At 44.6% G+C, this 27176-nt stretch overlaps 1 protein-coding gene across 2 annotated transcripts in view; it reads right to left on the minus strand.

Annotated features, from left to right (window-relative positions):
* Positions 1-27176, minus strand: part of jam3b (junctional adhesion molecule 3b) — a 149749-nt gene that overhangs the window by 45660 nt on the left and 76913 nt on the right. Inside the window, exons 2-3 of one of the 2 annotated variants that reach the window (XM_059956773.1) lie at positions 729-794; positions 6-113 (exon numbers count right to left, since the gene is read on the minus strand). In XM_059956773.1, the coding sequence (XP_059812756.1) occupies positions 6-113; positions 729-794 (174 nt within the window). The remainder of the gene's footprint in view (positions 1-5; positions 114-728; positions 795-27176) is intronic. The other variant, XM_059956774.1, reaches the window with a different exon arrangement.

Genomic DNA, 27176 nt, shown 5'->3' on the forward strand with positions numbered 1-27176 from the left:
CACACCTGTAATGTGTTTATTAAAATATACAAAATCTGTGCCAGCATTTAACTTCTTCCATTCAATACGATGCTCAACTTGACTGGGGTGTATAATACAGGATAACACGATACCTGAAAGATAATCATCTCAGCATTAGATCTCTCTGAAATTCTCTTGCAAATACACTTGTGAACAAAGAATAAACTAAATCTATTTCAGAGCAAGTACTATAATCAGCCATAGCAACTGATAACTATTTCAGTTTAAATTCTAACATTGGGCAGCACAATATTTTGTGACAAATATTTGAATTTTTCTTAGAAAGTACAAGACTGTCTGAACAGATATACACAGAACACCAAGGTCCCAGCTTATTCCACAACTTACAGACTCACTTTCAACATTATGACTCCTGTTCTCAACATTATTTATTACCTACTTACAGTATCTATCATTATTATTTAGATTTTCTTTTTCTATTTGCTCAACTTGTTGTCTTTTACACATTGGATGTTTGTCAGTCTTTGTGTGTAGGTTCTAATATGTTTCTTTGTTCTACTGTGAATACCCAGAAGTGAATCTCAGGATTGTATAAGCTGACATGTATGTACCTGGACAATAAATTTACTTTGAACTCTGAGGAATGAAATACAAAGATAGCAAGACAGGCACACTCCATGTCAATGAAGAAAATACACTACAAGCAAACTTCACTGCATGAAATGCCATCACTTTCAAAAACTTACTGTCAAACTCATTCACCACAAGATTCGGATTCTCAGTTGTTACCCGCTGTGCCCATGCTTGACAACCTGAGAAAGAGTAAACACAAAATGTTATTCCTTAATCTCATTGAAACCCAAAAAGCTGAGATTAAGTGAACATGGAGAGGATGTTTCCAGTACCAGGGGAGTTGAGGACCAGAGGGCACAGCCTCAGAATAGAAGGATGCCCATTTAGAACAAAGATGAGGATGAATTTATTTAGCCAGAAGGTGGTAAATCCTTGGAATCAATTGCCACAGACAGCTGTGGAGGCCAGGTCACTAAGTATATATAATACAGAGGTTGGTAGATTCTTGATCAGTCAGGTTGTCAAAGGTTATGGGGGAAAGGGCAGGAGAATGGGGTTGAGAAGGATAATTAATCAATCATGATGGAATGATGCAGACTCGATGGGTCAAGTGGTCTAATTCTTATGTCTTCTGGTCTTTTGACGCTCTTCTAAAAGAATTAGCTAGTAAATGTCCCCAAGTGTGGAGCCAAAAGAGATGGGGGAGATCTTAAATGTATTTTTGTGCATCTGCATTCACTCAGGAGACGGATACAGAGTCTATAGAAGTGAGGCAAAATGGCACCAACTTCATGGATTGTATACAGATTACAGAGAAGGAGGTGTTTGCTGTCGAGGCAAATTAGAGTGGATAAATCCCCAGGGCCTGACAGGATGTTTCCTTGGACCCTGGGGAAAGTTAAGTGCAGAAATTGCTGGGGCCCTAGCAGAGATACTGAAATCACCCTTAGCGACAGGTGAGAGGACAGAGGATTTCAGGATAGTCAATGTAGCTCTGCTGTTTAAGAAAGGCTCTAAAAAGAAAGCGGATGAGCTTAGGGTGTAGATCAGTACTTGGAGCTATGATGTGGTGGCCATTACAGAGACTTGGATGGCTCAGGGGCAGGATTGGTTACTTCAAGTGTTGGGTTTTAGATGTTTCAGAAAGGACAGAGAGGGAAGCAGAAGAGGTGGGGGCAGGGCATTGTTAATCAGAGATAGTGTCACAGCTGCAGAAAAGGCGGATGCCATGGAGGGATTGTCTACGGAGTCTCTGTGGGTGGAGGTTAGGAACAGGAAGGGGTTAATAACTTTACTGGCTGTTTTTTTATAGGCCACCTAATAGTAACAGGGATATTGAGGAGCAGATAAGGAAACAGTTCCTGGATAGGTATAATAATAACAGAGTAGTCATGATGGGAGATTTTAATTTCCCAAATATCGATTGGCATCTCCCTAGAGTGAGGGGTTCAGATGGGGTGAAGTTTATTAGGTGTGTTCAGGAAGGTTTCTTGACACAGCATGTAGATAAACCTACAAGAGGAGAGACTGTACTTGATTTGGTATGGGGAAATGAACCTGGTCAGGTGTCAGATCTCTCACTGGGAGAGCATTTTGCAGATAGTGATCATAATTCTATCCCCTTTACAATAGCATTGGAGAGAGATAGGAACAGACAAGTTAGAAAAGCATTTAATTGGAGTAAGGGGAATTATGAGGCTATCAGGTAGGAAATTGAAGGCTTTAATTAGAAACAGATGTTCTCAGAGAAAAGTACAGAAGAAATGTGGCAAATGTCCAGGGGGTATTTGTGTGGAGTTCTGCATAGGTATGTTCCAATGATACAGAGAAGTTATGGTAGGGTACGGGAACCGTGATGTATGAAGGCTGCAATAAATCTAATCAAGAAGATTACAAAAGGTTCAGAGAGCTAGGTAATGTTAGAGATCTAGAAGATTATAAGGCTACTAGGAAGGAGCTTAAGAAGGAAATTAGGAGAGCCAGAAGGGGCCACGTAAAGGCCTTGGCAGGCAGGATTAAGGAAAACCACAAGGCATTCTGTAAGTATGTGAAGAGCAAGAGGATAAGACATGAAAGAATAGGACCTATCAAGTGTGACAGTGAGAAAGTGTGTATGAAACATAGAAACATAGAAAATAGGTGCAGGAGTAGGCCCTTCGAGCCTGCACCGCCATTCAGTATGATCATGGCAGATCATCCAACTCAGTACCTGCTTTCTCTCCATACCCCCTGATCCCTTTAGCCACAAGGGCCATATCTAACTTCCTCTTAAGTATAGCCAATGAACCGGCCTCAACTGTTTCCTGTAGCAGAGAATTCCACAGATTCACCACTCTCTGTGTGAAGAAGTTTTTCCTCATCTCGGTCCTAAAAGGCTTTCCCTTTATCCTTAAACTGTGACCCCTCGTTCCGCACTTCCCCAACATCGGAAACAATCTTCCTGCATTGAGCCTGTCCAATCCCTTTAGAATTTTAAACGCTTCAATAAGATCCCCCCTCAATCTTCTAAATTCCAGCAAGTATAAGCCCAGTCGATCCAGTCTTTCTTCATATGAAAGTCCTGCCATCCCAGGAATCAATCTGGTGAACCTTCTTTGTACTCCCTCCATGGCAAGAATGTCTTTCCTCAGATTAGGGGACCAAAACTGCTCACAATACTCTAGGTGCGGTCTCACCAAGGCCTTGTACAACTGCAGTAGAACCTCCCTGCTCCTGTACTCAAATCCTTTTGCTATGAATGCCAACATACCATTTGCCTTTTTCACCGCCTGCTGAACCTGCATGCCCACCTTCAATGACTGGTGTACAATGACACCCAGGTCTCGTTGCACCTCCCCTTTTCCTAATCGGCCACCATTCAGATAATAATCTGTTTTCCTGTTCTTGCAACCAAAGTGGATAACCTCACATTTATCCACATTAAATTGCATCTGCCATGAATTTGCCCACTCACCTAACCTATCCAAGTCACCCTGCATCCTCTGAGCATCCTCCTCACAGCTAACACCGCTGCCCAGCTTCGTGTCATCTGCAAACTTGGAGATGCTGCATTTAATTCCCTCGTCTAAATCATTAATATATACTGTAAACAACTGGGGTCCCAGCACTGAGCCTTGCGGTACCCCACTAGTCACTGCCTGCCATTCTGAAAAGGTCCCGTTTACTCCCACTCTTTGCTTCCTGTCTGCCAACCAATTCTCTATCCACATCAATACCATACCCCCAATACCGTGTGCTTTAAGTTTGCACACTAATCTCCTGTGTGGGACCTTGTCAAAAGCCTTTTGAAAATCTAAATATACCACATTCACTGGCTCTCCCCTATCCATTCTACTAGTTACATCTTCAAAAAATTCTAAAAGATTCATCAGATATGATTTTCCTTTTACAAATCCATGCTGACTTTGTCCGATGATTTCACCTGTTTCCAAATGTGCTGTTATCACATCTTTGATAACCGACTCTAGCATTTTCCCCACCACTGATGTCAGACTCACCGGTCTATAATTCCCCGGTTTCTCTCTCCTTCCGTTTTTAAAAAGTGGGGTTACATTAACCACCATCCAATCCTCAGGAACTAATCCAGAATCTAAGGAGTTTAGAAAAATTATCACTAATGCATCCACCATTTCTTGGGCTACTTCCTTAAGCACTCTGGGATGCTGATCATCTGGCTCTGGGGATTTATCTGCCTTTAATCCCTTAACACCACTTCCTTACTGACATGTATTTCCCTCAGTTCCTCCATCTCACTAGACCCTCGGTCCCTTACTATTTCCGGAAGATTACTTATGTCCTCCTTAGTGAAGACAGAACCAAAGTAGTTATTCAATTGGTCTGCCATGTCTTTGTTCCCTATGATCAATTCACCTGTTTCTGACTGTAAAGGACCTACATTTGTCTTGACCCATCTTTTTCTTTTCATGTATCTATAAAAGCTTTTACAGTCAGTTTTTATGTTCCCTGCCAGCTTTCTCTCATAATCTTTTTTCCCTTTCCTAATTAAGCCCTTTGTCCTCCTCTGCTGGTCTCTGAATTTCTCCCAGTCCTCAGGTGTGCTGCTTTTTTTTTGCTAATTTATATGTCTCTTCTTTGGACTTGGAACCAGAAGAAATAGCAGAGGTTCTTAATGAATACTTTACTTCAGTATTCACTGTGGAAAAGGATCTTAGTGATCATAGTGATGACCTGCAGCAGACTGAAAAGCTTGAGCATGTAGATATTAAGAAAGAGGATGTGCTGGAGCTTTTGGAAAGCATCAAGTTGGATAAGTCGCCTGGACCAGACAAAATGCACCCCAGGCTGCTGTGGGAGGCAAGGGAGGAGATTGCTGAGCCTCTGGTGATGATCTTTGCATCATCAATGGGGATGGGAGAGGTTCTGGAGGATTGGAGGGTTGCAGATATTGTTCCTTAATTCAAGAAAGGGAATAGAGATAGCCCAGGAAATTATAGACCAGTGAGTCTTACCTCAGTGGTTGGTAAGTTGATGGAGACAATCCTGAGAGGCAAGATTTATGAACATTTGGAGAGGTACAATATGATTAGAACTAGTCAGCATGGCTTCGTAAAGGGCAGGTCGTGCCTTACGAGCCTGATTGAATTTTTTGAGGGTGTGACTAAACACATTGATGAAGAAAGAACAGTAGATGTAGTGTATATGGATTTCAGCAAGGCATTTGATAAGATACCCCATGCAAGGCTTATTGAGAAAGTAAGGAGGCATGGGATCCAAGGGGACATTGCTTTGTGGATCCAGAACTGGCTTGCCAACAGAAGGCAAAGAGTGGTTCTAGATGGGTCATATTCTGCATGGAGGTCGGTCTCCAGTGGAGTGCCTCAGGGATCTGTTCTGGGACCTCTACTTTTTGTGATTTTTATAAATGACCTGGATGAGGAAGTGAAGGGATGGGTTAGTAAATTTGCTGATGGCACAATGGTTGGGGGTGTTGAGAATAGTGTGGAGGGCTGTCATTGATCGGATGCAAAACTGGGCTGAGAAGTGGCAGATAGAGTTCAACCCAGGTAAGTGTGAGGTGGTTCATTTTGCTAGGTCAAATATGATGGCAGACTATAGTATTAATGGTAAGACTCTTGGCAGTGTGGAGGATCAGAGGGATCTTGGGGTCTGAGTCCATAGGACACACAAAGCTATTGTGCAGGTTGACTCTGTGATTAAGAAGGCATACGGTGTATTGGCCTTCATCAATCTTGGAATTGAATTTAGGAGCCAAGAGGTAATGTTACAGCTATATAGGACCCTGGTCAGACCCCACTTGGGAGTACTGTGCTCAGTTCTGGTCGCCTCACTACAGGAAGGATATGGAAGACATAGAAAGGGTGCAGAGGAGATTTACAAGGATGTGGCCTGGATTGGGGAGCATGTCTTATGAGAATAGGTTGAGTGAACTCGACCTTTTCTCCTTGGAATAACAGAGGATGACAGGTGACCTGATAGAGGTGTATAAGATGATGAGAGGCATTGATCGTGTGGATAGTCAGAAGCTTTTTCCCAGGGCTGAAATAGTTGCCTCAAGAGGACACAGGTTTAAAGTGCTGGGGAGTAGGTACAGAGGAGACATCAGGGGTAAGATCTTTACTCAGAGAGTGGTGAGTGCATGGAATGGGCTGCTGGCAATGGTGGTGGAGGCGGATACGATAGGGTCTTTTAAGAGACTTTTGGATAGGTACATGGAGCTTTGGAAAATAGAGGACTATGGGTAACCCTAGGTAATTTCTAAAGTCGGGACATGTTCGGCACAACCTTGTGGGCCAAAGGGCCTGTATTGCGCTGTAGGTTTTCTACGTTTCTAAATCAGGAAACTATAGGCCGGTAAGCCTGAAATCAGTAGTGGGGAAGTTATTGGAAGGAATTCTAATGGACTGAATATATGAGTATTTGGATAGAATCAAAGTCAGAATCAGGTTTAATATCACCAGCATGTCGTAAAATTTGTTAACTTTGTGACAGCAGTACAATGTAGTACATGATGCATATAGGACAAAACTGAATTACAGTAAATATACATACAGTGGCATGCACATTTTGGGCACCCCTGATCAAAATTTCTGTTACTGTGAATAGTTAAGTGAGTAGAGGATGAACTGATCTACAAAATTCATAAAGTTAAAGATGAAACATTCTTTACAACATTTTAAGCAAGATTAGAGTATTATTTTTGTTTTGTGCAATTTTAGATTGAAAATAAGGAAAAGAGCACCATGCAAAAGTTAGGGCACCCCAAGAGATTTGAGAGATAACTTTTACCAAGGTCTCAGACCTTAATTAACTTGTTAGAGCTATGGCTTGTTCACAGTCATCGTGAGGAAAGGCCAGGTGATGAAATTTCAAAGCTTTATAAATACCCTGACTCCTCAAACCTTGTCCCAACAATCAGCAGCCATGGGCTCCTCTAAGCAGCTGCCTAGCACTCTGAGAATTAAAATAAATGATGCCCACAAAGTAGGAGAAGGCTATAAGAAGATAGCCAAACGTTTTCAGGTAGCTGTTTCCTCAGTTCGTAATGTAATTAAGAGACGACAGTTAACAGGAACAGTGAAGGTCAAGTTGAGGTCTGGAAGACCAAGAAAACTTCCCGAGAGAACTGCTCGCAGGATTACTAGAAAGGCAAATCAAAACCCCCGTTTGACTGCAAAAGACCTTCAGGAAGATTTAGCAGACTCTGGAGTGGTGATGCACTGTTCTACTGTGCAGCAACACCTGCACAAATATGACCTTCATGGAAGAGTCATCAGAAAAAAATCTTTCCTGCGTCCTCACCACAAAATTCAGCATCAGAAGTTTGCAAAGGAACATCTAAACAAGCCTGATGCATTTTGGAAACAAGTCCTGTGGACTGACGAAGTTAAAATAGAACTTTTTGGCTGCACTGAGCAAAGGTATGTTTGGAGAAAAAAGGGTGCCAAGTTTCATGAAAAGAACACCTCTCCAACTGTCAAGCACGGGGGTGGATCGATCATGCTTTGGGCTTGTGTTGCAGCCAGTGGCACGGGGAACATTTCAATGGTAGAGGGAGGAATGAATTTAATTAAATACCAGCAAATTCTGGAAGCAAATGTCACACCGTCTGTCAAAAAGCTGAAGATGAAAAGAGGATGGTTTCTATAATGGGATAATGATCCTAAATACACCTCAAAATCCACAATAGATTACCTCAAGAGGTGCAAGCTGAAGGTTTTGCCATGGCCCTCACAGTCCCCCAACATAAACATCATCGAAAATCTGTGGATAGACCTCAAAAGAGCAGTACATACAAGGTGGCCCAAGAATCTCACAGAACTGGAAGCCTTTTTCAAGGAAGAATGGGTGAAAATCCCCCAAACAAGAATTGAAAGACACTTAGCTGGCTACAGTAAGAGTTTACAAGATGTGATACTTGCCAAAGGGAGTGTTACTAAGTCCTGACCATGCAGGGTGCCCAAACTTTTGCTTTGTGCCCTTTTCCTTTTTTGTTATTTTGAAACTGTAAAGGTGGAAATAGAAAAGTAATCTTGCTTAAAATATTAAAGAAATGTGTAATCCTTAACTTTATGCCTATTACAAGATTGTCTATAAAATAGTTAAATTAAAATAAGTAGTACAAAACCAGAAAACTATTTTTTAAAAAGTAGTGAGTTGGTGTTCATGGGCTCAATGTCCATTTAAAAATTGGATGGCAGAGGGGAAGAGGTTGTACCCAAGTCACTGAGTGTGTGCCTTTAGGCTTCTGTACATCCTACCTGATGGTAACAATGAGAAGAGGGCATGTCTTGGGTGGTGGGGGTCCTTAATGATAGACGTCACTTTTCTGATGCATCACTCCTTGAAGATGTCTTGGATACTATGGAGACTAGTACCTGTGATGGAGCTAACTAATTTTACAACTTTCTGCTACTTACTTTGATCCTGTGCAATAGACTCCCCATGCCAGACAATGATGCAGCCAGTTAGAATGTTCTCCACGGTACATCTGTAGAGGTTTTCAAGGGTTTCAGGTGACAAACCAAATCTCCTCAAACCCCTAATGAAATATAGCTGCCGTCTTGCCTTCTTTATAGCTGCACTGATATGTTGGGTCCAGCATAAGATACAGATTAAGTACAGCCAGCATGGCTTTGAGTGTGGTAGGACATGTCTAATCAATCTTATAGAGTTTTTGGAGAAGTTACAGGAAAGTTAATGAAGGCAAGGCAGTGGATGTTGTCTGCATGGACTTTAGCGAGACACTTGACAAGGTCCCACATGAGAGGCTGGTCAAGAAGGTTCAGTCGCTTGGCAATAAAGATGAGGTTGTAGCGCCTCATTTCCTAGCGTATCCGAACCGACTCACAATTAGATAGCCTACGGGGGTTTGCGAGCACAGAGCTTTGGAGCCTCTTCGCCATGGGGGGCCGGTTGACAGAGGCTTAAAAGTGAGGCTGAAGTTTTCGAATAAAGTTTTTTCCTTCGACTGCAGTTACCGACTCCGTGTCGTAATTTTAGTGCTGCGTGTAGCACACCGCTACAATTGGTGACCCCGACGGTCCAAACGATTTTTGGACCAGAAATGACCGACGCCGCCTCTGTTCATGCGGTTTCGTTGAAACTGCCGGGTTTCTGGACACAGCGCCCGGACCTATGGTTCCAGCAAGCCGAAGCCCAATTCCACGTTCGCCGGATCACCTCAGAAGACACCCGCTACTACTACGTGGTGGGCTCCCTCGACCAGGACACAGCTGCCCAGGTCGCGGAGTTCGTACAGTCGCCCCCGGCAGACGGCAAGTACACGGAATTCAAAGCCCTGCTCCTCAGGACTTTCGGACTCTCACGGCGCGAGCGGGCTGCCCGTTTACTGCACCTGGATGGCTTGGGCGACAGACCTCCATCGGCTTTAATGAATGAGATGTTGTCTCTGGCCGAGGGACACACAGGCCTCATGTTTGAGCAGGCATTCCTGGAGCAGCTGCCCGAGGACATACGCCTGCTGCTGTCCGACGCGGATTTCAGTGACCCCCGGAAGGTGGCAGCCCGGGCGGACTTGCTGTGGAACGCCAAAAAGGTGAGCGGGGCGTCCATCGCACAGATCTCCCAGCCACGCTCCCGGCAGCAAACCAGTCCAGGCCCGGCCGCAGAGCCCACTAACCCCCGGCCCAATGACCACTGGTGCTTCTACCACCAGCGGTGGGGCGCAGAAGCCCGCCGTTGCCGCCCGCCCTGCAAGTTCCCGGGAAACGCCAGGGCCAGCCGCCGCTGATGGCTACGGCGGCTGGCCATCGGGATAGCCTCCTGTATGTGTGGGATAGAAGGTCGGGACGCCGGTTTTTGGTCGATACTGGGGCTGAGATCAGCGTTTTACCTCCGACGAGTTACGACACCCGCAGCAGGGCACCGGGTCCCCCCCTGAGGGCCGTGAATGGCAGCACAGTAAGGACCTATGGCACCCGTCAGGTGCAGCTACTGTTCGGCCCCAGCCAGTTCACGTGGGACTTCACACTGGCCGCCGTAGCCCAACCGCTTCTGGGTGCGGATTTTTTGCGAGCTCACAGCCTGCTGGTTGACCTGCCCAGGAAGAGACTGGTACACGCCGAGACCTTTCAGACGTTCTCCCTGGGCGCGGCCCAGTTGCCAGCCCCTCACCTCGGCTCCATCATGCTGTCCGACAACGACTTCACCAGGGTCCTGGCGGAGTTCCCATCGGTTCTGGCACCGCAGTTCACAGCAGCCATGCCCAGGCACGGCGTACAGCACCACATCCCGACACAGGGACCACCCCTCCATGCCCGTGCTCGGCGGCTTCCCCCGGACAAGCTCCGACTGGCGAAGGAGGAGTTCCAGAGAATGGAGGAATTGGGGATCATCCGGCGGTCCGACAGTCCCTGGGCTTCCCCCCTGCACATGGTGCCCAAAGCGACGGGGGGCTGGAGACCGTGCGGCGACTACCGCAGGCTGAACGAGGCTACCACACCGGACCGCTACCCTGTGCCGCACATTCAGGACTTTGCGGCAAACCTGCACGGCGCCCGGATCTTCTCCAAGGTCGACCTTGTCCGAGGGTACCATCAAATCCCGATGCATCCTGACGACGTCCCCAAAACGGCTCTCATCACCCCGTTTGGCCTCTTCGAGTTCCTCCGCATGCCGTTCGGCCTGAAGAATGCCGCACAGACGTTCCAGCGGTTAATGGACGCGGTGGGACGGGACCTGGACTTCGCGTTCATCTATTTGGATGACATCCTCATAGCCAGCGGCAGTCGTCAGGAGCATCTGTCCCACCTCCGTCAACTCTGCGCCCGACTGAGTGAGTACGGTCTTACAATCAACCCTGCCAAATGCCAGTTCGGACTTGATACCATTGACTTCCTGGGCCACAGGATTACTAAAGACGGGGCAACCCCTCTGCCCGCTAAGGTAGATGCGGTCCGCCACTTCCCCCGACCCACCACGATCAAAGGCCTTCAGGAATTCGTAGGTATGGTCAATTTCTACCGCCGCTTCCTCCCTTCAGCTGCCCGGATCATGCGCCGCCTGTTTGCCCTGATGTCGGGTCCGAGCAAGGACATTACCTGGGACGAGGAGTCCGCCGCCGCTTTCATTCAAACGAAGGAAGCTTTGGCTGACGCCGCAATGCTAGTACATCCCAGAATGGACACCCCTACCGCCCTCACAGTGGACGCATCAAACACGGCAGTCGGTGGGGTGCTGGAGCAGCTCATCGCAGGTCGCTGGCAACCCCTGGCGTTTTTCAGCAAACACCTGCGGCCGCCCGAGCTCAAGTACAGTGCTTTTGACCGGGAACTGTTGGCGCTCTACCTGGCAATCCGGCATTTCAGGTACTTCCTAGAAGGTCGGCCCTTCACCACGTTCACGGACCACAAACCGCTTACCTTTGCGTTTACGAAAGCATCCGACCCCTGGTCATCCCGCCAGCAACGCCACCTGTCCTACATCTCTGAATACACAACGGATGTCCGGCACGTCTCGGGTAAGGACAATGTCGTGGCGGATGCGCTCTCTCGCCCTACCGTTCATGCCCTTTCCCAAGGGGTAGACTTTGAGGCACTGGCAGAGGCACAGCAGGTAGATGAGGAGATTCCGAGTTACAGGACTGCAGTCTCTGGTTTGCAGCTCCAGGACCTCCCCGTGGGCCCAGGTGAGAGGACCCTACTCTGTGACGTCGCCACCGGCCAGCCCCGTCCGGTCGTCCCCGCAGCCTGGCGGCGACGTGTTTTCGACTCCATTCATAACTTGGCGCATCCCTCCATCCGGACAACTGTCCGGCTGGTTTCCAGCAGGTTCGTTTGGCACGGTCTCCGCAAACAGGTCAGTGAATGGGCCAGAACGTGCATGCACTGCCAGACGGCCAAGGTGCAGCGGCACACCAAAGCCCCACCGCAGCAGTTCCATCCCACCCACCAGCGTTTCGACCACATTCATGTGGATATCGTGGGCCCCCTGCCAGTGTCGCGCGGAGCGCGTTACCTCCTGACTATCGTGGACCGGTTCACAAGATGGCCAGAGGCGGTCCCGCTCACCGACACCACCTCCGAATCTTGCGCCCGAGCCCTGCTCGCCACCTGGATATCCCGCTTTGGTGTACCAGCCCACATTACCTCCGACAGAGGCGCCCAGTTCACCTCCAGCCTGTGGTCAGCTATGGCCAGCCTTTTGGGGACTCAGCTGCACCACACCACTGCCTACCACCCACAGTCGAACGGGCTAGTGGAGCGTTTCCACCGTCACCTGAAGTCGGCCCTCATGGCCCGCCTGCGAGGAGCCAACTGGGCGGACGAGCTTCCCTGGGTCCTTCTCGGCATCCGCACAGCGCCCAAGGACGACCTGCACGCCTCGTCGGCCGAGTTGGTATACGGCGCGCCCCTGGCCGTCCCCGGGGAGTTCCTACCAGCCCCGAGGGGGCAAGAGGAAGAACCCGCTGCAGTCCTGGGCAGACTTCGCGAGAAGCTCGGTAACCTGGCCCCCATACCCACTTCACAGCATGGGCGGCACCCGACCTGCGTACCCAAAGACCTACGGAACTGTAAGTTTGTGTTTGTACGAAGGGGCGGGCATCGGCCACCGCTGCAGCGGCCATACGAGGGGCCGTTTACGGTGCTCCGGAACAACGGGTCCACGTTCGTGCTGGACGTTGGGGGGAAGGAGGAGGTTTTCACGGTGGACCGCCTCAAGCCGGCCCATGTGGACCTGGCGCAACCGGCCGAGTTTCCGGCGCCTCGGCGCAGAGGCCGACCTCCCAAGCAGGTTCTGGCCCAGGCTGTGGACATTGGGGGGTGTATCGCCGGTTCTGGGGGGGGGTTATGTAGCGCCTCATTTCCTAGCGTATCCGAACCGACTCACAATTAGATAGCCTACGGGGGTTTGCGAGCACAGAGCTTTGGAGCCTCTTCGCCATGGGGGGCCGGTTGACAGAGGCTTAAAAGTGAGGCTGAAGTTTTCGAATAAAGTTTTTTCCTTCGACTGCAGTTACCGACTCCGTGTCGTAATTTTAGCGCTGCGTGTAGCACACCGCTACAAGGTAATAAATTGGATTAGACACTGGCTTTGTGGGAGAAGCCAGAGAGTGGTAGCAAAAGAGACCTTAGTAATATAATATGATCCAATTCACCCTGAAATTTGATAAGGAGAAGCTAAAGTCAGATGTATCAGTACTACAGTGGAATTACAGAGGCATGAGAGAGGAGTTGGCCAGAAATGATTGGAAAAGAACACTGGCAGGGATGGCAGCAGAGCAGCAACAGTTAGAATTTCTGGAAACAATTCAGAAGGCACAGGATATATGCATCCCAAAGAGGGAGAAATATTCAAAAGGAAAGATGACACAACCGTGGCTAACAAGAGAAGTGAAAGCCAACATAGATGCCAGAGAGGACATATAATAGAGCAAAAATTAGATGATTGGGAAAATTTTAAAAACCAAAGGACAACTAATAAAGTAATTAAGAAGGTAAAGGTGAAATAGGAAAGTAAGCCAGCCAATAATATGGAAGAAGATGCCAAAAGTTTCTTCAGAGACACAAAGTGTCAGAGAGAGGTGAGTGTGGATATCTGGAAAACAATGCCAGAGAGATAGTAATGGGGTCAAGGAAATGGCAGACAAACTGAATAACTATGAGATGATGAGAGGCATAGATCGTGTGGATAGTCAGAGACTTTTTTCTCAGGGCTGAAATGGTTGCCACAAGAGGACAGAGGTTTAAGGTGCTTTAAGGTACAGAGAAGATGTCAGGGGTAAGTTGTTTTTTTTTGGTTTTTTTTAAACGCAGAGAGTGATGAGTGCGTGGAATGGGCTGCCGGCAACAGTGGTGGAGGCGAATACAATTGGATCTTTTAAGAGACTTTTGGATGGGTACATGGAGCTCAGGAAAAATAGAGGGCTATGGGTAAGCCTAGTAATTTCTAAGGTAGGGACATGTTCGGCACAACTTTGTAGGCTGAAGAACCTGTATTGTGCTGTAGGTTTTCTATGTTTTTCTATGTATTTTGCATCAGTCTTCACTGTAGAATACACTAGCAGTATGCCGGAGGTTCGAGAGTGTCGGGGGACAGAAGTGTGTGAAGTTGCCATTACTAGGGAGAAGGTTCTTGGGAAACTGGAAGGTCTGGAGGTAGGTAAATTACCTGGACCAGATGGTGTACCCCCCCCCCCCCCAGTGTTCTGAAGGAGGTGGCTGAAGTGATCGTGGATGCATTAGTAATGATCTTTCAAGAATCACTAGATTCTGGAATGGTTTTGGAAGACTGGAAGATTGTAAATGTCACTCTACTCTTCAAGAAGGGAGAGAGGCAGAAGAAAAGAAACTCTAGGCTAGTTAGTCTGACCTCGGTGGTTGGGAAGATGTTTGAGCTGATTATTAAGGATGAGGTCTCAGGGTACTTGGATGCACGTGATAATATAGGACATAGTCAGCATGGTTTCCTCAAGGGAAAATCTTGTCTGACAAAAATGTTGGAATTCTTTGAAGAAATAACAAGCAGGATAGAGAAAGGAGAATTAGTGGATGTTGTGTACTTAGATTTTCAGAAGGTCCTTGACAAGGTGCCATACATGAGGCTGCTTACCAAAGTAAGAGTCCATGGTATTACAGGAAAGATTCTAGCATGAATAAAGCAGTGGCTGATTGGCAGGAGTCAAACAGTGGGAATACGAGGGGTGATTGATAAGTTCATAGCCTAAGGTAGAAGGAGTCAATTTTAGAAAACCTAGCACATTTATTTTTTCTACATTTACACACTTAGTCCAGCAGTCATGGAGCATATGGATCCCTTCTTTGTAGAAGTCGGCATCTTAGACCTCCAGAAGTGGTCCACAGCATGGGGTGATTGATAAGTTTGTGGTCTAAGGTAGAAGGAGATAAGTTATTAATTTCAAACTTTCTGCATTTTCACTCAGAGTTGAACTGCACATGCATGTAACGAGAGCTGTATAGTTCATCTCCTTCTACCTTAGGCCACAAACTTATCAATCACCCCTCGTAAAAGGGAGTCTTTTCTGGTTGCCTGCTGGAGACTGGTGGTGTTCCACAGGTGTGTGTGTTGGGACCGATTCTTTTTATGTTATATGTCAACAAATTGGATGATGAAATTGATGGCTTTGTTGCAAAATTTGCGGATGATACAAAGATAGCTGGAGGGAGTAGAGAGACTGCAGAAGAACTTTGATTAGGAGAATGAGCCAGGAAGTGGCAGATGGAATACTGTGTCGGGAAGTGTACGGTCATGCACTTTGGTAGAAGAAATGAAAGGGTTGACTATATTCTAAATGGAGAGAAAATACAAAAAACTGAGGCTCAAGAGGATTTGTGAGTCTTCGTGCAGGATTTCCTAAAGGTTAATTTGCAGGTTGAGACTGTGGTGAAGAAGGGAAATGTGATGTTAGCATTCATTTCAAGAGAACTAGAATATAAAAGCAAGGATGCAATGTTGAGACCTTATAAATGACTGGTGAAGCCTCACTTTGAGTATTGTGAGCAGGTTTGGGCCTCTTATCTGAAAAAGGATGTGCTGAAACTAGAGCTGGTTCAAAGGAGGTTCATGAAAATTGATTCCAAGATTGAATGGCTTGTTATATGAAGAGTGTTTGATGGCTCTGAGCTGTATTCACTGGAATTCAGAAGAACAAGGGGTGACCTCATTGAAACCTATCAAATGGTGAAAGGATAGAGTAGATGCGGAGAGGATGTTTCCTATGGTGGGAGAGTCTAGGACCAGAGGACACAGCCTCAGAATAGAGGGGTGCCCTTTTAGAACAGAGATGAGGAAGAATTTCTCTAGCCAGAGGGTGGTGAATCTGTAGAATTCTTTGCCACAGGCAGCTGTGGAGGCCGAATCTTTATGTATATTTAAGGCAGAGGCTGACAGATTCTTAATTGGTGAGGGCCTGAAGGGATATAGGAAGGCAGCAGATTGGGGCTGAGAGAAAAATTGGATCCTCCATGATGAAATGGCAGAACAGTCTCAGTGGGCAAATGGCCTAATTCTTCTCCTACACCTTATGATCTTATGGTAGTAGATGGTTGCTGTCCTGACTGGAGGCCTGTGACTAGTGCTATACCACAGGGATCAGTGCTGGGTTCATTGTTGTTTGTCATCTGTGTCAATGATCTGGACGATGATGTGGTTAAATGGATCAGCAAATTTGCAGATGGCACCAAGATTGAGGGTGTACTAGACAGTGAAAAAGATTATCAGAGCTTACAGCAGGATCTGAAAAATGACAGATGGAATTTAATGCAGACAAGTATGAGGTGTTGCACTTCGGTAGGACGAGAATAGGTCTTATACAGTAGGGCACTGAGGAGTGCAGTAGAATAAAGGGATCGAGAAATCTAATTCATTGAAAGTTGATGGGGGCCGTATAGAAAGGTTCTGGCACATTAGCCTTCCTAAATCAATGTACTGAGTACAGGAGATGGGACATTATGATGAAGTTGAAAAAGACATCGGTAAGGCCTAATTTGGAGTACCGTGTGCAGTTTTGGCCACCTACTTATAGGAAAGATGTATATAAGGTTGAAAGAGTACAGAGAAAATTTAGAAGGATGTTGCCAAGTCTGGAGGACCTAAATTATAAGGAAAGATTAAATAGGTTCTGCCATTCGATTCCTAAATGGACATTGAACCCTTGGACACTACCCCACTTTTTTTTTTAAATACAGTATTTCTGGGTTTTCTTTGAACTTTTAAAAAATCTATTCAATATACATATACTACAATTGGTTTGTTTATTTTTTATTATTTCGTCTCTTCTTGATTATGTATTGCATGGAACTGCTGCTGCTAAATTAACAAGTTTCATGTCATATGCTGGTGATAATAAACCTGATTCTGACTTTATTCCTTGGAACATAAAAGATTGAGGGGCAATTTGATATATAAGTTTGTGTATACAATTATGATTGGTATAGATAAGGTAAATACCAGCAGGCTTTTTTCCCCACTGCAGTTTGATGGGAGTACTAGAGGTCATGGGTTAAAGGTGAAAAGCTTAAGGGGAACAAGAGGGGAAACTTCCTCACTCAGTCGTGAGGATGTGGAATGAGCTGCCAGCACAAGTGGTGCATGGGAACTTGATTTCAATGTTTAAGAGAAGTTTGGATAGGTACATAGATAGTAGGGGTATGGAGAGCTATGGTTCTGGTGCAGGTCGATGGGAGTAGGCAATTTAAATGGTTTTCAGAGACTAGATGGGCTGAAGGGCCTGCTTCTGTGCTGTACTGTACTTCTCTAATGATTCAAGATTTCTCTAAAAGCCAGGCCACTTGATTAAGGCAAAACAAAAATGGTACGGACTTCAGTTCTCTTGTACAGGTTTAACAGTCCATTTGGCCTCTTCCAATGTTGCATCAATTCTATAACAATTGCAAATAATTTACATAACCAAATTATATTTTCTGAAATAAACCTAACAAAATCTTATTTACATCCCATCTAGATTTTCATTTTCTTGCATAGGACAGTGACTAGAACTGAAATTTAAATGCAACTGAACAAGTGTCTTATAAAATTTGAATACAGCATCCTACATTGGGTAATCTATGACTTCGTTTACAAAATGCTAGAATTTTAATGCTCTCCTTCTTTTGCAGGCATTAATTATAATTATATAACTCGTCTATTTCAATAATGCTGATCAAGATTACCAACCTAAACACAAAAGATTCTGTAGATTCTGGAAATCCAGAGGAACACACACACACACTGGAGGAACTCAACAGGTCAGGCAGCATAAATGGAAGGGAATAAACAGTTGACGTTTCATGCTGAGAGCTTTCATCAGGACTGGAAAGGAAGGGGTCAGCAGCCAGAATAAGGTGGTGGGGAGAGGTGAAAGATTGCAAACTGGTAATGATTGGTCAGAGCAGGTGGGTGGGTGAAAGAAAGCGGGAAGCTGGGAGGTGACAGGTGGAAGAGGTATAGGGCTAAAAGAAGGAGGAATATGATAGAGGAGAGTGCACAATGGGAGAAGGGGGAAGAAGAGGAACACTAGGGGGCGGGTGAGAAGGAGTGAGAGGGGAACCAGAATGGGGAATGAAAAAAGAGAGGTGAGGAGGAAAAGTCAGAGAAATCGAAGTTCATGCTATCAGATTGGAGGCCACTCAGGCAGTATATGAGGTGTTGCTCCTCCAACCTGAGGAGTACCTGGACAAAGTTATCGAGTCATAGAGCACTACACAACAGAAACAAACCCTTTATTTTGTCTCTGTAAAAATGTTTATTTTTTTTCTCTTGTTTGTAATGAATTGCTCAAATGACTGCCTGCTTAATGATCTCCTGATATTAATTCATTGTCCTAGGCACAAATCTGCGTCTGCACCGGTGCAATGAAAACCTTACTTACAGCAGCATCACAGGCAAGAGCATCAAATAAGCAGCATTCACAAGAATATAAATTCAATGTAAATTACACACAATTTTTACAAGAAAATAACAGAACAAAAAAGTTACTTTTAGTATAATATGATCAGAGTGGCCATAGGAGCAGGAATGGCTGCTGAATGTGCCAGGCTTCAGATGTTTCAAAAAGAACAGAAAGGGAAGCAAAAGAGTTGGAGGCATGGCATTGCTAATTAGGGATGCTGTCATGGCTGCAGAAAAGGAGGAAGTAATGGAGGGATGGTCTGCTGAGTCAGTGTGGGTGGAAGTCAGAAACAGGAAAGGGGCAATAACTTTACTTGGTGTTTTTTTTAAATATAGACCCCCCCCTCCCCCCCTCCAGTAGTAACAGGGATATAAAGGAGCAGATAGGAAGGCAGATTCTGGAATAGTGCAATAATAGGGTTGTTGTAACCTTGGCAATTGTGAGGATGACTTACAGCAGACTGAAACACTTGAGCATATAGACGTTAAGAGAGAGGATGTGCTGGAGCAGTTGAAAAGCATTAAGTTAGATAAGTCACTGGAACCAGATGATATATACCCCAAGCTACCGTGGGAAGTGGGGGAGGAGATTACTGGGCCTCTTGCGATGATCTTTGCTGCATTAATAGGGACTGGAGAAGTACTGGATGATTGGAGGGCTGCAAATGTTGTTCCCTTGTTCAAGAAAGGGAGTAGAGATAACCCAGGAAATTAAAAACTAGTGAGTCTGACTTCAGTGGTGGGCAAGTTGTTGGAAAAGATCTTGAGAGGCAGGATTTAAGAGCATTTAGAAAGATGTAATCTGGTTAGGGATAGTCAGCATGGCTTTGTCAAGGGCAGGTCATGCCTTACAAACCTGATTGAATTTTTTGAGGATGTAACAAAACACATTGAAGGTACAGTAGTGGATGTGGTGTATATGGTTTTCAGTAAGGCATTTGATAAGGTTCCCCATGCAAGGCTCCTTCAGAAAGTAAGGAGGCATGGGATCCAAGGAAACATTGCTTTGTGGATCCAGAATTGGCTTGCCCACAGAAAGCAAAGGGTGGTCGTAGATGGTTCGTATTCTGCATGGGGGTCGGTGACCAGGGGTGTTCCCCAGGAATCTGTTCTGGTTCCCCTCCTCTTTGTGATTTTTTTAAATGACCTGGATGAAAAAGTAGAAGGGTGGGTTAGTATGTTTGCTGATGACACAAAGGTTGGGGTGTTATGGATAGTGTGGAGGGCTGTTGAAGGTTATAGCAGGACATCAGTAGATGCCGAATTGGGCTGAGAAGTGGCAAATGGAGTTCAACCCAGATAATGTGTGAAGTGGTTCATTTTGCAGGTCAAATTTGAAGACAGAATATAATAGTAATGGTAAGACTCTCAGCACTGTGGAGGATCTGAGAGATCTTGGGGTCCATGTCAATAGGACACTCAAAGCTGCTGCGCAGGTTCACAGTGTTGTTAAGAAGGCTTATGCTATGTTGACATTCATCAACTATGGGATTGAGTTCAAGAGCATGAGGTAATATTACAGCTATACAAGACCTTGGTTGTACCCTACTTGGAGTACTGTGTTTAGTTCTGGTTGCCTCCCTACAAGAAAGATGTGGATACTTTAGTGAGAGAGTGCAGAGGATATTTACAAGGATGTTGCCTGGATTGGAGGACATACCTTATGAGAATTGGCCTTTTCTCCTTGGAGCGATGGAGAACGAGAGGTGACCTGATAGAGGTGTATAAGATTATGAGGAGCATTGAATGTGTAGATAGCCAGAGGCTTTTTCCCCAGGGTTGAAATGGCTAACACGAGGGGACATAGTTTTAAAGTGCTTGGAAACAGGTATCAAGGGGGTGTCAGGGGTAAGTTTTTCACAGAGAGTGGTGGGTGCATGGAATGCACTGCCGGCAGCGGCGGTGGAAGGTCTTTTAAGAGCCTTTTAGAGAGAAAAAAATTGAGGGCTATGCGCTAGGGAAATTCTAGGCAGACTCTAGAGTAGGTAATATGGTTGGCACAACATTGTGTAATGTGCTGTAAATTTCTATGTTCTGTACTGTATTTTAAAATGAAATTCAAACTACAACAGTAAGCCTAAGGGTTCAGAAGGATGAGGGGGAGAAGATCATTGAAAAGCATGGATAAAATAGAGGTGGAGAGGATGTTTCCATTCATACGAAAGACTGGGAACCAAGGGCATAACCTCAGAATAAAGATGTCTCTTTAAAACTGAGATGGAAACTTCCTCAGCTAGAGCATGGAGAATCTGAGGGCTGTGGAGATGAAGTTTTTGGTATATTCAAAGCAGAGATTGATAGGCTCTTAATTGGTAAGGGAGTTAAGGGTTACAGCGAGAAGGTGGAAGAATGGAGTTGGAAAAAAATCAGCTGTGATTGAATGACAGAGCAGGCTCAATGGGCCAAATGGTCTAATTCTGTTCCTATTTTTAAGTGTTTTTAACTTCCAGTGCCTGTATTCTGTGATAAATTTCTCCTATTTTTACTGGGAGAAGATGTTGTAGTTTCTATCATCAGTTGCATTGCACAGCTATTTTCCAAACCAACACCAACCCAGTTCCCCACTGCTCCAATTTACTACTGGACTGTATGTTGTCAGGGGAGATTCAAAATAAACTAGAATACAGTTCCTCTGGAATAGAACAGATTAATTCAAAGTAAATTCAAAACTTATTTTACTTTGCTGTCCATTAAACAATTATCTAGAAACAGCTAATTTGCCAAACTTAAAGTTTGCAATAGTTAGAAATAATAATAATAATAATAATAATAAATTGACTTAACTACACTGACTACTAAACAACAGAATTATCACTGTAACTCATCAACATTTTATTATTTAAGGAATAATTGTCTCATTGCACATACTTCCTGCTTTAACCTATTATACTTATTTTGAAATGTGATTCCATTGTTAATGGGGAATTTTACAAAATGTATGAATTCACACATATTGTAATGGATATACACATGCATCCTTAGATAAGTTAAGCCTCTGAATTGCCAGAAGGGTGTAAGGAGACTAGTGCAAAATGCAGGTTCTCATTAAATGGTCTAATCTGCTGTGCGCACACACACACACTTCAGAAGAATCCATCTAACTTTACTATCAACAGAAATTGCAACTCATGTTTGCTTTATTTATTATATACTTCTTTCTTGCATTTGCACAATTTGTGGAGTTTTTTGCACATTGCTTGTTTGTCTTTGTGGTGTGCAGTTTTCCATTGATTCTGTTCTGTTTCTTTGTCTTTATTGTGAATGCTGACAAGAAAATGAATCTCAGAGTTGTATACGGCGACAGACACATACTTTCAATTCATGGTAAACTAAAACTGACTGAACTTTTCTCCGCTATGTTGCTGTGAGAAACCTACAGTCTGTGCTGAACCTTTCAAACAGCTGATGGATGGGGAAAAAAAGTTTTCAAGAGATTTTGAAACAAAACATCAGTGAAGTAGAACTTTTCAGAATGGTAATAAAATTAAAGCTTTTCCCAAGGAATTTTTATTGTACAAACGACTGAACACAGAACATTTCTGTACTGAACAACTCAGCATGACCTGAGTGCAACTATGTATCAGACTAGAAGATGATAAGACATAGGAGCAGAATTGGGCCATTGATCCCATCGAGTCTGCTCCACCATTCAACCATGGCTGATTTATTACCCTCTGAGATTGTCACAGATTTGATTTTTGGATGAAAGCCAAGGAGGGGTCAGGGCAACCAATGGCAATTGGCAAGGGAACTGTAGACAGTTGTCCCGCTCAGTGGCGCAAAAAGATCAGCAACGGACTCTGGAGCAAAGGTTCCTGAGTTCGAATCCAAGTTAGGTTGAGCGTTGAGCTAGCAACTCGACCTCATAAAAACAAGAATAGCTTGCTATAGAAACACCGTTGTGACAGTGCCCCGATAACTCCACAGCTATTCTTCTTCTTTGTAGACAGATGCTCACTTGTGCCAAGTTGAAGGAAACTTTGTGTTAATATACATCCATAAGACCAGAAGTAGGCCATTTGGCCCATTGAGTCTTCTCCACCATTCAATCTTGGGCTGATCCAATTCTTTCAGTCATCCCTATTCCCCTGCTTTCTCCCCATACCCTTTGATGCCCTGGCTAACCAAGAACCTATCTATCTCTGCCTTAAATGCACCCAATGACTTGGCCTCCACAGCTGCTCGTGGCAACAAATTCCACAGATTTACCACTCTCTGTCTAAAGTAATTTCTCCACATTTCTGTTCTAAATGGATATTCTTCAATCCTGAAGTCATGCCCTCTTGTCCTGGACTCCCCTACCATAGGAAATTACTTTGCCATATCTAATCCATTCAGGCCTTTTAACATTTGGAATGTTAATATGAGATCCCCCCCCTTTCTCCTGAACTCCAGGGAATACAGCCCAAGAGCTGCCAGACGTTCCTTATTTGGTAACCCTTTCATTTCTGGAATCATTCTCGTGAATCTTCTCTGAACCCTCTCCAATGTCGGTATATTCCTTCTAAAATAAGGAGCCTAAAACTGCACACAAAACTCCAAGTGTGGTCTCACGAGTGCATTATTGAGCCTCAACATCACATCCCTGCTCCTATATTCTATACCTCTAGAAATGAATGCCAACATTGCATTTGCCTTCTTCATCACCGATTCAACCTGGAGGTTAACCTTTAGGGTATCCTGTACAAGGACTCCCAAGTTCCTTTGCATCTCTACATTTTGAATTCTTTCCTTATCTGAATAATAGTCTGCCCATTTACTTCTTCCACCAAAGTACATGACCATACACTTTCCAACATTGTATTTCATTTACCACTTCTTTGCCCATTCCCCAAAACTATCTAAGTCTCCCTTCAGGCTCTCTGTTTTCTCAACACTACCCACTCCTCCACCTATTTTAGTATCATCTGCAAATTTAACCATAAATCCATTAATCCCATAGACCAAATCATTGACATACATTGTAAAAAGCAGCAGTCCCAACACCAACCCCTGTGGAACTCCACTGGTAACTGGCAGTCAGCCATAATAGGATCCCTTTATTCCCACTCTGTTTTCTGCCGATCAGCCTATGCTCCACCCATGCTAGTAACTTCCCTGTAATTCCATGGGATCTTACCTTGCTAAGCAGCCTCATGTGCGCACCTTGTCAAAGGTCTTCTGAAAATCCAAGTACACCACATCTACTACATCTCCTTTGTCCACCTTGCTTGTAATTTCCATATATAACCATATAACCATATAACAATCACAGCACGGAAACAGGCCATCTCAGCCCTCCTAGTCCGTGCCGAACTCTTAATCTCACCTAGTCCCACCTACCCACACTCAGCCCATAACCCTCCACTCCTTTCCTGCCCATATACCTATCCAATTTTACCTTAAATGACACAACTGAACTGGCCTCTACTACTTCTACAGGAAGCTCATTCCACACAGCTATCACTCTCTGAGTAAAGAAATACCCCCTCGTGTTTCCCTTAAACTTCTGCCCCCTAACTCTCAAATCATGTCCTCTCGTTTGAATCTCCCCTACTCTCAATGGAAACAGCCTATTCACGTTAACTCTATCTATCCCTCTCAAAATTTTAAATACCTCAATCAAATCCCCCCTCAACCTTCTACGCTCCAATGAATAGAGACCTAACTTGTTCAACCTTTCTCTGTAACTTAAGTGCTGAAACCCAGGTAACATCCTAGTAAATCGTCTCTGCACTCTCTCTAATTTATTGATATCTTTCCTATAATTCGGTGACCAGAACTGCACACAATATTCCAAATTTGGCCTTACCAATGCCTTGTACAACTTTAACATTACATCCCAACTTCTGTACTCAATGCTTTGATTTATAAAGGCCAGCGTTCCAAAAGCCTTCTTCACCACCCTATCTACATGAGACTCCACCTTCAGGGAACTATGCACTGTTATTCCTAGATCTCTCTGTTCCTCTGCATTCCTCAATGCCCTACCATTTACCCTGTATGTTCTATTTGAAAATGTAGAACCTCACACTTCTCAGCATTAAACTCCATCTGCCAATGTTCAGCCCATTCTTCTAACCGGCATAAATCTCCCTGCAAGCTTTGAAAACCCACCTCATTATCCACAACACCTCCTACCTTACTGTCATTGGCATACTTACTAATCCAATTTACCACCCCATCATCCAGATCATTTATGCATATTACAAACAACACTGGGCCCAAAACAGATCCCTGAGGCACCCCGCTAGTCACCGGCCTCCATCCCGATAAACAATTATCCACCACTACTCTCTGGCATCTCCCATCTAGCCACTGTTGAATCCATTTTATTACTCCAGCATTAATACCTAACGACTGAACCTTCTTAACTAACCTTCCATTTCCTCAAAAAATTTGCAGTAGGTTAGTCAGGCCAGATTTTCCCTTCAGGAAACTATGCTGGCCTTGGCCTATCTTATTGTGTGCCACCAGGTACTGTGTAATCTCATCCCAAACAATCGATTCCAATAACTTCCCAACCACTGATGTCAGGATAACAGGTCTATAGTTTCCTTTCTGCTGCTTCCCACCCTTCATAAATAGTAGAATAGCATTTGCAATTTTCCAGTCATCCGGTACAATGCCAGAATCTATCAATTCTTGAAAGATCATTGTTAATGCCTCACAATCTCTCCAGCAACTTCCTTCAGAACCCGAATGTGCACTCCATCAGGTCCAGGAGATTTATCCACCCTCAGACCATTAAGCTTCCTGAGCACCTTCTCAGTCGTAATTTTCACTACACATACTTCACCTTCCTGACACTCTTGGATGTCCAGTATACTGCAGATGTCTTCCACTGTGAAGACCGATGAAAAATACGCATTTAGTTCCTCTGCCATTTCTGCGTCTCTCATTACAATATCTCCAGCGTTGTTTTCTACCATCAACTCTCTATTACCTTTTGTATACATAAAAAAGCTTTTAGTATCGTCTTTGATATTCGTTGCCAGCTTCCTTTCATAATTCATCTTTTCCTTCTGCAAGTTTTTTTAAAAGCTTCCCAATCCTCTATCTTCCCACTAGCTTTGGCCCTCTCCTTTGCTTTTACTTTGGCTCTGACTTCATTTGTCACCCACAGTAGTGTCATTCTTCCATTCAAAAATTTCTTCTTATTTGGAATATATCTGTCTTGCACTTCCCTAATTCTTCACAGAAATTCCAGCCATTGCTGCTCTGCTGTCCTTCCTGCTATGTCCCTTTCCAGTCAACCTTGGCCAGTTCCTCTCTCATGCCATTTTCCTTTATTCCACTGAAATACCGACATGTTGGAATTTAGTTTCTCCTTCTCAAATTTCAAAGTGAACTCGATCATATTGTGATCACTGTTCCCTAAGGGTTCCTTAACCTTAAGCTCTCTTATCACCTCCGGATCATTGCACAACACCCAATCCAGCACAGCCGATCCCCTAGTGGGCTCAACAACAAGCTGTTCTAAAAAGCCATCCCTTAGACATTCTACAAATTCTCTCTCGAGGTCCAGTCCTGGTTCAGAACCAGAACCAGGTCCTGGTTCTCCCAATCCACATTCATGTTAAAATCCCCAGCGATTATCATGACATTGCCCTTTTGACACGCCTTTTCTATCTCCTGCTGTAATTTGTAATCCACATCTGGGCTGCTGTTTGGAGGCCTGTATACAACTGCCAATAAGGTCCTTTTATCCTTGTCATTTCTTAACTCAACCCATAGAGACTTTACACCTTCCAGTCGTATGTCATCCCTTTCAATTTAATATTATTTCTTATACACAGCCACAACATCCCCTCTGCCTACTAACCTACCTCTCCGATACACCGTATATTCTTGGACATTCAGCTCCCAATGGCAGCCATCCTTTAGCCAAGTTTCAGAGATGGCCACAATGTCATACTTGTCAATCTGTAGCCGAATTTCAAGATAGTCTATTTTCAAATATAACATTTCCAGTCCAGTATTTGTTGCTTTGTTTTAACTGCACCACACCTCTATTGCCCTATAACTCATCCCACTGGCTGTGATTATGCCTCATCTCCTGCCTGTCCTTTCTATTATTTCTGTTGCACGCTATCTTTGATTTATTTCTGTTTTCCCCTTCATCAGCCCTATCACTCCGGTTCCCATCCCCCTGCCAAATTAGTTGAAACCTTCCTGAGTAGCTCTATTAAACCTGCCTGCTAGGATATTGGACCCCTGTGTAACTCATCCTTTTGGTACAGGTTGTACCTCCCTCAAAAGAGGCCCCAGTGATCCAGGATTCAGGAACCCAAAGCCCTGCCCCCTACACCAGTCTTTCAGCTATGCATTAATATGCCTGATCATGCTATTCTTGTGTTTGTTATCATGTGACACAGGCAGCAATCCTGAGATTACTACCCTGGAGGTCCTGCTTTTTAGCTTCCTACCCAACTCCCATAGATTATAGATCCCATAGATCCCAATGTCATAGATAACTGTTAGATATTCAGAAGTTATAGAATTGTGTGACTCTGGCAGATATTAATTTAAATAAGAAATAGTCTTCAGTTTTTAATGTAACTGTCAAGCAGCAATCAGCTTGAAGTTAAAACGACAGCGTTGGAAACAAATAGCGCTGCCTACAGAGAACAGGCAGTTGGGCTAAAACAGGGTGCTTGCTGTTCACTATATATAAAACACAAAACATTACAACACACCCCGGCCCATGATGTTGTGCCAGTCTCTTAATTTACTCCAAGGTCAATCTAACCATTCCCTCCTACAGAACTCTGCATTTTTCTATCATTCAT

The sequence above is a fragment of the Hypanus sabinus genome, chromosome X2 (assembly GCF_030144855.1).
Source record: "Hypanus sabinus isolate sHypSab1 chromosome X2, sHypSab1.hap1, whole genome shotgun sequence".
Lineage (NCBI taxonomy): Eukaryota > Metazoa > Chordata > Chondrichthyes > Myliobatiformes > Dasyatidae > Hypanus > Hypanus sabinus.